This window comes from Rhineura floridana, chromosome 17 (genome assembly GCF_030035675.1).
Source record: "Rhineura floridana isolate rRhiFlo1 chromosome 17, rRhiFlo1.hap2, whole genome shotgun sequence".
NCBI lineage: Eukaryota > Metazoa > Chordata > Lepidosauria > Squamata > Rhineuridae > Rhineura > Rhineura floridana.
The window spans coordinates 6,046,368-6,061,364 of record NC_084496.1 but is presented as its reverse complement, the minus strand read 5'-3'; the positions used below and the strand labels follow the sequence as shown (position 1 = coordinate 6,061,364).

Below are 14,997 nucleotides of genomic sequence, written 5' to 3'. Positions count from 1 at the left end.
CGTCCGTGTCTGCACGTGTGTTCCAAGATGCACTTATGCTCAAATGACAGTTGTTGGAGTCTTTAACCAATCACAGCCAACCACAGCAGGATATAGGACATCCGGGTAGAGAGGGAATGAGTCAGAGCGCAGGGTACTCGAATATGCAGTTTATTGGAAAGATAGATAGAAGAGGTACATGGGGCAGCATTCAGATGGAAGTGGCAATCATTTGGTAGGTTCTGACTGAACAAATTTGGTATCCCTCATGAGACAGCACAAGTAGCTGGTTGAAAAGTTGACTGAAGACAGATTTAGGAGAGACAAGTGTGGAGCATAAACGTGGCTCTCCAGACCTATCCGGCCCCTGGGATGCTATCTAGGCCACGCCCTCTCTCCCCAGGAGACACCTCTTACACAGCCTTGTTCTGTATTCTCCATGATTGTTTTGGCCTGCCTGGAATGTGCATTTGAACTGTGATCATGCCTCTTGTTTGGCTGGATGGAGGATGGAGATGTGTGTGTGTTTCTGTGTGTTTGTGTAGACACCGCTGACTTTTTTTTTGTGTGGCTGGGAATGTAAGCCACTTTAACAGAGGTAAAAAAAATGGCATCTGTTACTCTGCCCACTTTTCGCCTCTGGCCCTGCCACACAAACTTGCATGCGGCCCTCAGAAGGTTGCTTACCCAGGAATGTGGCCCCCCGGGTTGAAAACGGTTCTCCCCACCCCTCTGCTAGGCAGGCGCTTCAAGAAGTTGGTGAGGCTCATCCCCTTCATGACTTTGCTAGAGCCCTGGCTGACAGGGATGCTGAGGTTCCAATGACGTCTCTGTAATTACATTGCTGAGTACTCGAAATGTACCTAGAAAGAAGAGCTGCGTGGCTCTGCACCTTACATTGAAAGCTCTGTTAATACCATTTTAACCATCATAGCTTCCCCAAAGCATCCTGGGAACTGTAGTTTCTTAAGGGTGCTGAGAGTTTTAGAGCCCCCCCCAATTCCCCTCCCAGAGCTGCACTTCCCAGAGCTTCCTGGGAGGAAGGATTGATGATTAAACCACGGTGGGAATTGTAGCTCTGTGGTAGGAATAAGGGTCTACTAAATCAGTGGAGGCTGGCAGCTCCATGTCAGTGGGAGCCACTCAGAGGTTTTCCAGGAGCTGTCCAAGATTCTGAAACTGAATAGATCTCGCCACCTTGGACAGCTCCTGGAAAACCTCCGAGTGGATACCACAGCCCCACTGACATGGCGCCACCAGCCTCTGCTGCTTCTAACAAATCTCAGCACCCTTAACAAACGACAGCTCCCAGGATCCTTTGGGGGAAGCCAAGACGGGTTAAAGTGGCATCACAGTGCTTTCACTGTAAGGAAGATGGGGCAAAAAACGAAAGCAAGAGAGTGAAGCTCAGCGGTGCAAGAGCAAATAGACACGAGCTCATCAGAAGCCATAGTAGAGGAATCCTCCAATCGCCCCTACAGCCACGGCGGTGTTATGAGCAGAACATTCACCTGCAGGGAAAAGAAGCAATTGGATATCCAAGGGAAGAGAGGACTTGGATTTATATAGTTGCAGCAATGTGCTCAGCTCTTTCGGGAGGATAGGTTCCTGCCCCGAGGAGCCTACGATCTATAATCTGTGGGGACGGAGGGGGAAAGCAATGACGGAATGGAACAATGATGTCAGGAAGACTGAACAAGGGAAGAATCTGTGTTTATACCAGTGACAGGTAATTATTTTAGTTACAGCAGGGGTGCAGAGATGAGGAACATATAGAAACTTGGGAAGCTCCCTTATCCCGAGTCAGACCATCTAGCGCCGCCTTTCCCAACTTTTGGCTTCCAGATGTTGTTGGGACTCCAACCCCATCAGCCCCAGCCAGCATGACCCATGGTCAGGAATGATGGGAGTTGTAACCCAGCAACATCTGGGGACCCAGAAGTTGGGAGAGGCTGATTCTAGCTCAGTACCGTCAGCACTGACCGGCAGTGGCTCTCCTGGGTTCCAGACAAGGAACCTCTCCCAGCCCTACCTGGAGATGCCGGGGTTGAGCCTGGGACCTTCTGTGTGCAAAGCAGATGGTCTTCTACTGAGCATCTCATCTGTGGATAAACCTCCTCCAGCAGAGAGCTTAATATAGACAACGCTCTCAAAATATGGGCAATCTTTAAGATACGCAGCGTTAGTTATACTCAGAGCAGTGAACCCATTGTCATCAACAGACACAAGAAACTTAACTCCATTGATTTCAGTGGGCCTATGGTTCTGAGTGTGGTGTAGCGGTTAAGGTGTAGGACTGCAACCTGGGAGACGAGGGTTCGAATCCCCACACAGCCATAAAGCTCACTAGGTGATCTTGGGCCAGTCGCTGCCTCTCAGCCTCAGAGGAAGGCAATGGTAAACTCCCTCTGAGTACCGCTTACCATGAAAACCTGGGATCGACGTGAAGGCAGTCCATTTCCATTTACGGCTCTGAGTGTGAATTGGCAGGATGGACCGCCCATTGTGTTAAGGCTGTGATATGGCTTGGGGAACTGTTGTCTCACACACACACACCAGTTGGCATGAGCTTTATTTACCTGGAAGGATCTTCTCTGATCTCTTGACTCTTTGCGATTCTTTGGTCGTCATAGAAGATTCTAAACACCAGAAAGGAAGAGTTATTTGCTTGGAAAGCACAAGATGTGCCTGTAGCGTGAGGGTCCTCACTCAGGCATAAGCTTACAAGGTCCACAGTGCAACCCTAGGCATGTTACTCAGAAGTAGGTCCCACTGAGCTTAATGGGGCTTTACAGAGCAGTCATAGATACATCTACTCAGAAGCAAGTCCCATTCCCCTCAATGCAGAGCACTCCCAGGTTGAGTGAATAGAGGGCTGCAGCCTTGCTCCTTACTAAACGTGCTTAGGATTACACTCCTAGAATGATAAATTATTGCCCATTCCTGCAAATGTAGGCTATATCTCAGGGATCAGAAACCACCTTCACCCAAAGGACCACATTCCCTTCTGGGTGACATCCCAAGGGCCACATGCCCTGGCGAGCACGCTGGCACCCATGGGTGTTGGGCCGGTGCCCCTGAAGTAGGACAAGGGTGGGGAACCTTTCCTGGGCTGAAGGTGGCATTACCCAGTGGAAAGTTGTTGGGAGTGCCATTCCAGCAGTGGGTGAGACCAGCCCCCAAATTGGACAAAGCCAGGCTCACCCACATTCGCAGTGCCCTAACACACGCTATCACACACAGAGCTATTTCCCATGGAAACAGCATCCTGTTCTCACAGTGGCCAACTAGATCCCTTCGGGAAGCCCACAAGTAAGACCTGAGCGCAAGAGCACTCTCCCCTCCTGCGGTCTCCAGCAGCTGGTATTCAGAAGCACACTGCCTTCGACGGCGGAGGGAGAATGTAGCCATCAGGGTTAGGGGCCAGTGACCCTATCCTTATCCTGTTCCTATTTCATTCTTAGTAACTCCACTCAAGTTTTAGCTTCCATTTTCTCCATAGATTTTTTTTTTTACACAAACGTCGTAATTGGCCACTCCACCGCTAAATGAATCAGACAGGAGCGTCTACTCACCATACATCCAGAAACATCCTTTATCCTGTTTCTGCCAGTTGAGAATGAGGTCCAGCCACTGTGGCTTATAGAAATCAGAGAATCCAGCCATGCCACAAAACAATACTGGGGGGGGGGAGAATGAAAACATGTTGAATTGCATTTATTTTCCAACATTTATATCCCACCTTTCTTCCATCATGGAACCCAGTATGCTGCATCTGTGGGTCCTAGGTGGTCACCCATTCAGGCAGTGACCAGACCTCGACTGGCTTAGCTTCAACAAGGTGGAGGCCTTGTATGCCTTCAGGCCATCTACTAGGGCATGGAGCCCCTCTAGATCCTTTTGTTGTGCATTCATGGTGATTTGGGCTGGTGATGCTATTGGGATGGTCCTATGTGATCCCACTTTCAATACTGTTTGTGCCTGCAAAAGTTTAGGGATGGATATTTCCTGCTTTGTTTCCAGTTGATGAATGTCCCATAATTCTGCTAAAATCCTGTAACTTTTAATACCACAAATGTTCTGGTTAATCTTGTTCTGCTTTGGTTGCACTTGAGCCCCCCAGACGGCAACAACGTGGTAACGTTGGGGACACATTGCAGATCGACTAATAAAGCAGAATGATGCGTGGGACAGTCCGGTATAAATCTACCACTGATGCACTTTTATTGTGTCAAGAACATGTTGCAGAGTACACATGCAAATCATCATCACAAAAACAAAACAAAACTCCAGTCTGGAGAGGGCCCATGGTGTTGCTAGCAACAGTTGCAACAAAAAAAAAATCAAAAGACAGCTGTTGCTTAAAGAATTGGAAAAGGGAACCAAATTATTGCATCTTTGAGAACAGATCACTTACTGTTTTCCGTAAAGAGATCTCCAAAGTCATGGAAGAGTGCCCGCTTTTTGATGTTGAGATTGCTTTGCATCATCAAATGACAAAATGCACTCTTATAATACTGGGCATTGTGGAACAGAGGATCTGAGCACCCTTTCTAAAAGTAGAAACAGTTGAGAAGGGGTGAAAAAGAAGAAGACTATTGTCATATTTATTTATTTATGGCACAGTTTTGTTTGTCAAGAAAGGGCTCATGAAGAATGAAAATATTCAGATAATCAGATATTTATTTATTGAACAATTACATCATGTTTGTCAACATCTAGGTCTTAAAGCGGCTTGCAGTGGTAAAAATATTTCAATGTACTATATACCAAATTGAAACCATAAGCTTGAAAATGTAAGCGAAAAACATCAGAAATGTTGAAGACATCAGAGAAGCATTCATGATGCAAAGGCCTCCTGAAATAAAATGGTTTTAACCATGTGCCTGAAACTCAGCAGAGAAGGTGCCTGTCTGACTTCTAGTTCAGGTAAAATTTGGATAAAGTTCAGATAAGATACTCAGATAAAACTCAGTGTGGTTTGTCTAGAGATCGTCATCAAACTACCTAGACAGAACTGCAATAAATATTCACAAAGGGTTGTATACAACTAAACCCTATTGAGAGTAGATCCATTGATATTAATAAACCTAAGTTAGCCATGTTCATTAACTTTAGTCAATCTATTCTGAGTAGGATTAACACTGGATACCACCCAAAGAGTCAAACTCATCAAATATTCCAGTTTCTGCCGGGCCATTTTCTGAGTGGCAAATTTTGAAACATAACCTTAAACATTCAAAATAAGAGTACTTTCAGCTTGTTGACATTGTGTGATTCTTTTGGTAGACATCAAATATGCAATCCCACAAGGTGGCAGATGGAGTCAAACTACAGGTTAAGTCAGGGGGTTTTATTTTAAAAAATCCTATGAGTGGTGGCCCCCTCTGCCCAAATTCTGTCAGGATCACAGTGCAAAGGAAGGGGAAGGTTAACCATTCATGTCCCAGCCATGATCCCAATGGAAATTGTCCCCAATGGGAGCTATTTTCTATGGATAATTACAACAGGGAGGGGGCAAACATCAGGGCAGTTTTGAAACCAATGGTTAAAATTAGGGCAGGTTTGAAAGATTCACTCCACCATCTTGATTCAAAATGGCGCCCAACTGTATCCAAACATAACCTGCTCCTTGAACTCAGGAATTTGGTTACGATAGCTGAAGAGGTACCCAGATATGAACAAACAACTTTCCAAAATATATAGTAGATTGACAACGAATGTTATAAATATGTCACATACAGATAATATAGCCTATTCTATGAATATCTGAACAATCTGGTAACGCACACACTTTTATACGCAAGATGCCTTAGAATTCATGCGTACACGTTCCTACACATGACACTTTTTGCCCAAGGTCCTCAATTAAAGGCCATATTCTGAGCATAATCCCATTCCCTCCCTCCCTCTCCCCCAATTCATGACCCTACCTTCTTAGCAAAGCACATGATCAACTCCTTACCATCTCTGCAAACAGGAAGTAGAACAGTTGATGAGAGAGGCTGTAACCGGAGCAGTGAGCTTTCGTCATGATGCTTCTGCAGCCATCTGGAACAAGGCAAGACTTGCCTCTTTTCCCCCTGTGGAAAAGGACGACACCAGACAATTGCAAGGACAGGAGATAGCTGAGCTGCATCGCAGACAAACCGTGCTTCTGGCTACCTGGGCTGCAAAGGGTTGCTGAAGCACTGATATCATGGTGTGAAGCCAAAAGACATTTGTGGCATTGCAATGCCCAAAAGTAGCATCACCCACTGTGCACATCAGGTGTGAGAAACCTTTGGCCCTCCAGATGTTTTATTTATTTTTTTCCCCTTATTTTTACCCCGCCCTTTTCCCAAAAGTGGAACTCACGGCGGCTTCCAAATAAAAGAACACATATAATTAAAAACATACAAAAGTCTAGATTAAATAGAATTAAACTATTTACACTATTAAAACCATTCATACATGTTGCTGAATTACAACTCCTATCAGCCCCAGCAAGCGCGGCCAACGGGCAGGAGGGATGGCATCATGATTCTCTCTGCGCCGTTGGGATGTTAGACTCTGCGGGAAGAAGAGGAGGGAGGCAAGGAGGAATGGGAGGTGGAGGCTGGAATAGTGGAGCTCAGCCTGGCTGATGGAAGCCCTTCCCTCATGCTCATCTGGCTCCAGTGATGAGACAGGAATCCCAGCTCCTAGATCCCCTCTTGCAGGGGATAGCGAGAATTGTCCAAGTCTGCGGAGGGCTCTGACCTGCAGCCTGGGGTAGCTGAGCAGGATTTGGAGGAAGGAGGCAGGTCCAGTGTTGTCTCCCAGGATGAGGTGACACTTCTAGAGAAGGAAAGAGACAGGCCCACCTAGAAGTAGAGTCTGCCTGCAGACTAGACATTCTCGCAGGAATAGGGATTCTCGAGAGTAGGGGTAAATGCCCCACCTTGGCTTTAAAGCTTGGCAGGTGGGCATGGAAACTTGTTTGCACCACATCTCTGCCCCTGTGCTGCCTTGAACCTCTTGTCACTGATCTTGGACTGGTGAATCTTAGCCCTGGCTCCTACACTGGGCTCATCCCACACCCTTTGCTTTGGAAGAGCTCTGGGAGTCTGGATTAGCTCTTCACTTCTGTTGAGTCTGTACCGATGCTCTGCTTCAGGGATGGGTAAGGAATTCGGTTAAGTTTGCATTTCAGGTTGAATCTGTCCAATTTACTCTTTCTGAATTAATATGAGAACCAAAACACAAAATCTGCACTTCCCCGAATTTTGCATTGCATTTATCCAATCAAACAATGTTTTATAAAAATGCTCGTAATGGGGGAAATGTGCACAAAATGAATATATTTGTGAAAATAACACACAAAAATGCATTATATTGAGATAAATTGCTTGCAAAAAAATGTGTACCCTAGTCAAAACTGCATATAAAATTTTATTTTTTTAGGAGAAATTTGTACGAAAATGCTTGAGAGTTTTCATGAGGATTTTTTAAAAAAAATTGCAGCTTGTTGCAGGAATGCGGGGAACCGAATTTAACATTAGAAAAATTAGAAGTGGAGAGAGCCGAAATTGACAGATCATTTCCTCTCTACTCTGCTTTAATAAAGATCACTTCCTTACTTATAAGTGAGAGCTTCTGTCACCATGCTTGGGGCGGGAGCTAGGAGAGATGACAGTTGGAGCTGAGCAACACCTAGATGGCCAAAGGTTCCCCACACCTGTCCCTTCCTCCCTAGTACTATCCTTTTCACCCTGTCATCATGTCACATCAAACAAACTGTGCCAGTTTTTGAAGAACTGCCCAAATCTGCTATGCTCATGAAACATGGGATAGGCACTGATGCCATGGGCAAGAGTGCCTCTTAGCATACAGAGGGACAATTGAGGAGCATCCATAGCTGATTAGCAGAACACACACTTTGCGTGCAGAAACTCCCAAGTTCAATTCCTGACATCACATTTTTTTTAAGTAGGTAGCAAGGCTGGGGAAGACCCCTGACAGATAGACCGGCACCAGCAGTAGGCATTGTAGGGCATCTACCAAGGCCCATTTCTTTGCCAAGGGCCCATTGCTACCCTCTGGAGCCTCTGTCACCTCTTCTGTCTTTTTGACTGCTGCCTCTTCACCTGCTTTCTCTGACCATCCAAGGAATTATAAGAGTTACGAGGTGGAGAAACCTGTTCCACTTCTCTCTGAGAAGTCAGTGGATTGGGCCCACAAGGAGAGGATATGTGAGTGGGCAGCGGCGCTCTGGAGAAGTGGGCAGTGTTCCCATGCCCCACCCCCACAAACACTGGAGGGACAATGTTACCTTAGGGCTGCATTCAGACATCACTTTATTCTGTCTTCCTGGTATTTCCTTACCTGTTAATTTTTGTGTTTTATATGATCTTTCACATGACGTAAAATCCACTTCTGTAAATCTAGCAGAGTCTCTTTTTATTTTAATTATTAAATTTTATATATCGCTTGATTATAAAAAACTTTAAGCGCTTTACAAAAGACATTAAAATTATGGATAAAACAGTTAAAATCAGTTTTTAAAAAACAAATTAAAAACAGCAATTGGACAAAAAAAATTGTAAAAAAACACATCAGCAACTATGCATCTGGACAGGCTTGCCTAAAAAAAAAGTTTTAAGCAGGCACCGAAAGGAACACAGTGAAGGCACCTGCCTGATGTCAATAGGCAGGGAGTTCTGAAGAGTTGGTGCTCCCACACTAAAAGAGCAAGCACAGAATGGATATTATGGGGCACTTATAACAGTGCCTGTTCCACAATTTGAAATGCTAGAGTGAGCACATACGGGGTAAGGCAACTAATTTAGCGCAATGTAGTAGACGTTTAGTACTCATTTCCGTGTTGTTTCCAGAAAAAAAATCAGTTTGCAACCCTGAAGACCTGGAATATGGATGTTTTGCATTGGAAGTTTCCCATGGTTTTCCCAGATGACGTCTCTATTGCTCACGTAATGAAATTTTGGGCAGTATTTTGGCATATCGTGCAGTGAATCATGGGGTAACAGAAGTACACATGCACATAAAGGGTGAGGTCTGGTGCAATGCCCAATGACATCCGCTGTTGTATCACACCACAGCCATGCCCACTGTTGTGAATGAAATTTAGCACGACGTGGCATTATATATTGATCAAAAAGCCACAGTTCCACAGTGCAACAGGTCATACAGTGTACAAGGAATGTCAGAAACAGGGACAGGAAACAGGAGCGCTGTAATCAGGAAAAGGAACACAATCAACCCCACGTCTGAATATACCCTAGGTACGAGGGAGAGGTAAGCAAAATTCCTACCGTGTTCCTAGCAGAAATGATATGCAAGAATCACTTGTTTTCAAGTCAAGGCATGAGCCATTCGTTGGGGAGAAAGGAAAGGAAGGAACAGTCTGAGTCCACTGATGAGGAACCTTCCAAAACCCTGGGCTCAAACTTGGAAAAAATGCTGAAAAATTGGACAGGAAGAAATTAGTTTGTAATTCATTTGCAGTGGTTGAAGATTTGCTGACGATACTGACGGACCAGTCTTCTGATGCAGAACAAGCCACCTTCCTACAGCCCGACAAGGCGGAGGTGGGGAAACTTTTTCAGCCCAAGGGCCACATTCTTTTCTTGGCAACCTTATGAGGGCCGTATGCCAGTGGTGGGTTTGGCCATAAAGAAAAGTGGGCAGAGCAATGGACATGAATCTGACCTTTGTATAGTAGGCTAGCTTGTACGCACATTCTCACACCCCTCTCTATCTACTGCCCAGACAAACAAGAAGCATTATCAGAGTTCGAGGATGCATTCCAGTCTGGCGAAAATATTTGGGGGTGTGAAGCGGGGCCAGTGAGGGGTGTGGCCTGGGAAGAAGGGGTGTGGTCTGCAGAGAGACCCGAGGGTCAGATAGAGAGGCTTGGAGGGCCACATTTGGCCCCTGTGGCCTGAGGTTAGCTACCCCAGTGATAAGATAAATCACTTTGGAACATGGGGGACGAGAGATATTTTGAGAACTTCTTCACCCTAAAGTGGGATGCCTGCTGGCCCGCCACCTTCTCTAGCTACAGCCCCTTATTCCCCTGCATTGAGGTTTCTTCCTACCTCCGGAATAAGCCGGGTCCTTCTGATTTAGAGCTTGCTTTGCTTTTTCAATCAAAGGCAACACCTTCTCATCCAAAAGTGCCACTCGCTTCCGCTCTGAATCCAGTCCAGGCTCCGAGGCCCATTTATCCAACGTTGCGCTCAGATAAGCTGGATATTTGTAGAAGAGAAAGGGGATGTTTATTGTAAATCCTGCCTCTAAAGGATGGAGAGGTGTCGGCGGGTAAAACGATTAATGATACATCAACAAAAAGCAAAAGCCATGAAGTTTGGGAGGGGTAAGAACCAGAAGAGAAAGAAACAGCTAGCGGCGACATGGCAACAGACTTGGCAGGGCAGATTTTCATATCTTGTGGCGCTTCCAGGCTGCCATTATTTGGGATGGGTGACATTCAATCACATACAGGCAAATTCAGGTTGAGCATGACTTGGGAGGTCTTGCACAAAAAACCCACTTCACCAAAAGATCAGACTTTTTGGGGTGTTTCCAGATGACCTATGTAATGAGCATTCACCCTGATTTCAAAGGATGGCTGTGTTTCAGGTCTCATATCGTTTTGGAAAGTGCAAATTTGATACATTCGGCTTCAAATGCCAACTGGATCAAATTCTCTCCCAACCTTACTTCCAGATGACCTGTTTATTGAGCATTCATCCCGGTTTGTTTGCAGGGAGACTCAACGACATTGGCTATCCAATGAGCATTCATTCTTTTTCGAAACTATGAAACAATTATGATACATCAACAGAAAGCAAAAGCCATGATGTTTGGGAGGAGCAAGAAGTAGTTCAGAAGGAAATAGCTAGTGGCGACGTGGCAGCAGACGTGGCAGGGTAGACCTCCATCTCTTAGGGTGCTCCCAGACCCTAAGCACTTATCAGAATTTTGCAATGCAGTTCTCCAACCAAGTAATGTTTAGAAAATTGCATACATGAGGGGGAAAGTGCACATAAAAATGAATATATATCAGTGAAAAAAGCATACAAAAATGCGTTAGGAGAAATTGCTTGCAAAAACTGCATACAACAATTTGCACTAAAATGGTGAAGAAGTGTCATGAGGTTTTGTTTTTTTATTGCAAATTGTTACAGAAATGTAGAGAACCGTATTTAAGACTGGAAAAACAGAGAAATAACATTTACAGATCTTTCTGTCCCTATCTGGAAGCAGCCACTCTTTGAAGCTTCTATCCCCCGACAGTCGATCAACCTGTTCCTTGGCCTTCTGTGGCAAAGTCGCTGGTGCTGAGGCTGTTGCACTGGGCCCCAATCTGCTTTTTGGGGTCCCATTTGAAAGTGATCAGGATTACCTTTAAAGCCCTTCATGCAAATTCCAAATTGAAATGACCTTGATCGACATCACTTGGACTAACTTCCAGACTGGAACACTGGATTTTGCATTTCATGGAATGTTTCGACGCACCCTGAATGTTTCCAAGTGCCTTCAGCTAACCACAATTTCACACACCGACAAAACCTTGTCTGGAAGCACCTTAAGGAAAAGCAGTTTGGGTTTTAAGGCCTGGAGGAGTGGGCAGAACTCTGCCCACAAGAAAGATGTTTGAAAAACTACAAAAGAGGTTTAAAAGAATTCTAATAAAGTTACACCCAGAGTTGCTGAGTAAAGCTAACAAAGCAAGAGAAGAGTGAGCTTGTATAACAGGATGAAGTAGTCTGCAGTCTTAAAACACACTTAACAGGGGAGTGAGCCCTGTTGAACACAACAGGACTTAGTCCCTGAGTAAACATGCACAGGATTTGCACTCTGTGTCTCAAAAGCAGCTGGGATCTGGTACCTTGCATGAGACAATATCCAACTGCTGCATCGATGTTGATTTCCTTATATTGATCTTCCAAAAACACAGCTGCTTTCTCCAGTGCGGAGATGACTGAATTCCTCCTGTCCTCACATCTGGATAAACTCAGGCTAAAGAGGCAAATCAACAGCTGGAAACTTAGGAACAGCATGCTTTGCTTGAAGACTCTGCTGCTGACGAACGTCACTTGCTTCTGAGAGGAATCTGGCTGCACTGCTCTTTTAGGGCAAGAGGTGGCCTATGCAAATGCTTGTCAAAGGCAGAGTCAAAGCACTCTGGACACCTTCTGGAAATATTTGCATAGTACCTGCTGGATGTCCAGGTGCTGTTCTTCCGATGGATCATTTTGCATACACTTTCTTCTGTTGGATATTGCACAGGAAACAACTCCGTGCCGGGTTTTTACCCTGGGAATGTGTACAAGTGGAAGGAGTTGCTCAAAATGGAGCATGCATTACGGAGGGTGCAACAATGGTGGGTCAGCAAGAAAGGGGTCCCTATATTAGTAGGGACTGATAAATAGGTGGATGTGCGCAACGTGCGGCTTTAAGAAAACACTAAGAAGGCAACAAGCTCTGATACTAGTAGAGATAACAAGGTGCTGTGTTTCGCCAGGTGTGTACGAAGAACAAGGAGGGGTGTTGAGATTTCTTTGCAAGGTCAGATATCTAGAAGTTGGATGTGCATTGTGTCAGGATGTAACCATGGTTAGGAGATTGTGAATGATCCACAGGCTCACAAATCCTTTCAGTTCTCCGTCATCCTGCCCTCTTGCACATGATGTGGTAGCAGCACTCATTCTTTGGAATTCGCTGCCCATTGATATCGGGCAGATGCTTTTGCTGTAGTGATTTTGGCGCCTGCTAAAAACTTATTTATTTATTAAATTTGCTAGCCGTTTTTCTATACAGATTTGTGCATTCAAAGCGACTTACAGTTAATAAAAATTAAGTTATAGATATACATATATAGATAGATAGATAGATAGATAGATAGATAGATAGATAGATAGATAGATAGATAGATAGATAGATATAGATATATACATACATACATATTGATAGATAGATAGATAGATAGATAGATAGATAGATAGATAGATAGATAGATAGATAGATAGATAGATAGATAGATATACATAGATAGATAGATAGATAGATAGATAGATAGATAGATAGATAGATAGATAGATAGATAGATAGATATAGATATGGATATAGATAGATATAAAAAAGGTAAAGGTGTCCCCGCACTTGTAGTGCGAGTCGTTTCCGACTCTTAGGGTGACATCTTGCAACGTTTACTAGGCAGACCGTATATATGGGGTGGGATTGCCAGTTCCTTCCCTGGCCTTTCTTTACCCCCCAGCATATGCCGGGTACTCATTTTACCGACCATGGATGGATGGAAGGCTGAGTGGACCTCGACCCCTTTTACCGGAGATTCGACTTCCTCCTTCCATTGGAATCGAACTCCGGCTGTGAGCAGAGCTTCAGCTGCGTTACCGCTGCTTACCTCTCTGCGCCATGGATAGATAGATATAATTAGACAGTTTTGAAAGCAACAAACAGAACTTCACCCAAGCTTGCTCTGGATCCCTATAAGGATTCCATTAATCACCTAAAAATATATGCATGTAATTGTGATGAACAAAACAAGAGGTTTTTCTTGTTCTACCGAAACGTTTGGCAACAGCGTTTGCATGTTAGTAGCTGATGAAGGCAGAAGCTGAAATGTTTTGGTAGAACAAAACCTCTGTTTTGTTAATAACAAACACACACACACACACATCTATTTTTTTTAAAAACAACAACAGTATATTGAAGCAAATGCCTGGGAGAAGATAATTTTTTATTGTTGTTTCTGCAAGCCTTTCCTCACAGGTAATTTTAGCGTGTGATTTTATTGTGTGTGTGTACATACAGACATATACATACGGCTTTTAAGTTAACACAGGATACAAGAGTCTCAAAATATATTTAGTACAAAATAAACTGAAAATAATAACAACAAGTAAACACTGCAGGCCAGCTACTGGAAAGACCCTCATCAATTTATCGGGTATTATGTGACTCCTTTTCATTTATCTTATCACAGGAACACCTTCAGTCCAAAACAGGGCATCCAGGTCCAACAAGATCCCAGCCTAGATGAGATCGACGTGCATGTGATTTTAACATGTGATTTTAGCAAGTAACATTGTTTTAAAATAACAATTTTTACGGTAACCTTGTGTTTTTTTATGTTGGCTTTTTTTAATGAATGCATTTTTAATGAATGTTTTAGATTGTCTGCTGTAATCAGCTTTTGTTTGAGTAAGCAGTATATATAAATCCTGTTAATTAATTCATTAAAATCCCTGCCCACTTCTGTTCTGGAGTTTTCCCCAGTCCTCCAGAGTAGATCTGGGGAGGATGCAGAGCACGCATGAGGAGAGGAAGTGGGGGGAGCTCCGGTGCACAAATAGAAATTCTTGCGCTAACCACACAAGTGCATTGGACGGTTTGGGAAACTCCAACGCCTGGGTCTATTGCCTCATTGTTGACCCAGAAAACAAGAAAAATGAGATTTTTGAGCACACACACAGCCTGTCATCAATTAATTTTGTTAACCTTCCAGCAGGAAGGTTAACAAAATAAACTGGGCTTCCAGAAAACCAGTGATTTTTTGATGCAGATAATGCACCACGTAAAGGGGAACCAGATAAAATAACCTGCACCACTTCTAAAGAGTTAAGGGCTAAGACATACACACACAGTTAGCAATCGCTACCGCCACGATCAAAGCATGCACAGTAACTGCCATTTTCTAAGAGAAAACAATGAACATGCGTCTGACTTCTGGCTAACAGGAACAGGCAGCATTTCCCAGGATTTTGCAGCAGCAAAGTCATTTCATCCTCACGCCCAGCCCAGACTTGGTGACGACAAACAGCAAATTAAATGGTGGGAAGAACAATCTTACCACGGGACATTGGCAGTGATCACAAAATTAGCAGAGGCCTTCTCTGCCATCAGCAGAGTCCCGTTGGTCTTTATTCATGCAGTAATTAGATTTTTTACCCTGTGTTTCCTCCAAGGAATTCAGGGTGGTGAATATGGTTCTTATCTGCACTCTTCTAT

The 14,997-nt window shown here is 44.2% G+C and overlaps 1 protein-coding gene across 1 annotated transcript; it reads right to left on the bottom strand.

Annotated features, from left to right (window-relative positions):
- Window positions 1–1,298: 1,298 nt before the first annotated feature.
- Window positions 1,299–12,220, bottom strand: C17H16orf89 (chromosome 17 C16orf89 homolog). The gene is made up of 9 exons (XM_061600297.1): window positions 12,183–12,220; window positions 11,855–11,985; window positions 10,059–10,208; window positions 9,273–9,420; window positions 5,945–6,062; window positions 4,397–4,532; window positions 3,555–3,659; window positions 2,559–2,618; window positions 1,299–1,490 (listed from the first exon to the last, which is right to left on the bottom strand). The coding sequence occupies exons 1-9, from the start codon at window positions 12,218–12,220 to the stop codon at window positions 1,420–1,422; spliced, it is 957 nt and encodes a 318-aa protein (XP_061456281.1). The 3' UTR covers window positions 1,299–1,419.
- Window positions 12,221–14,997: the final 2,777 nt, after the last annotated feature.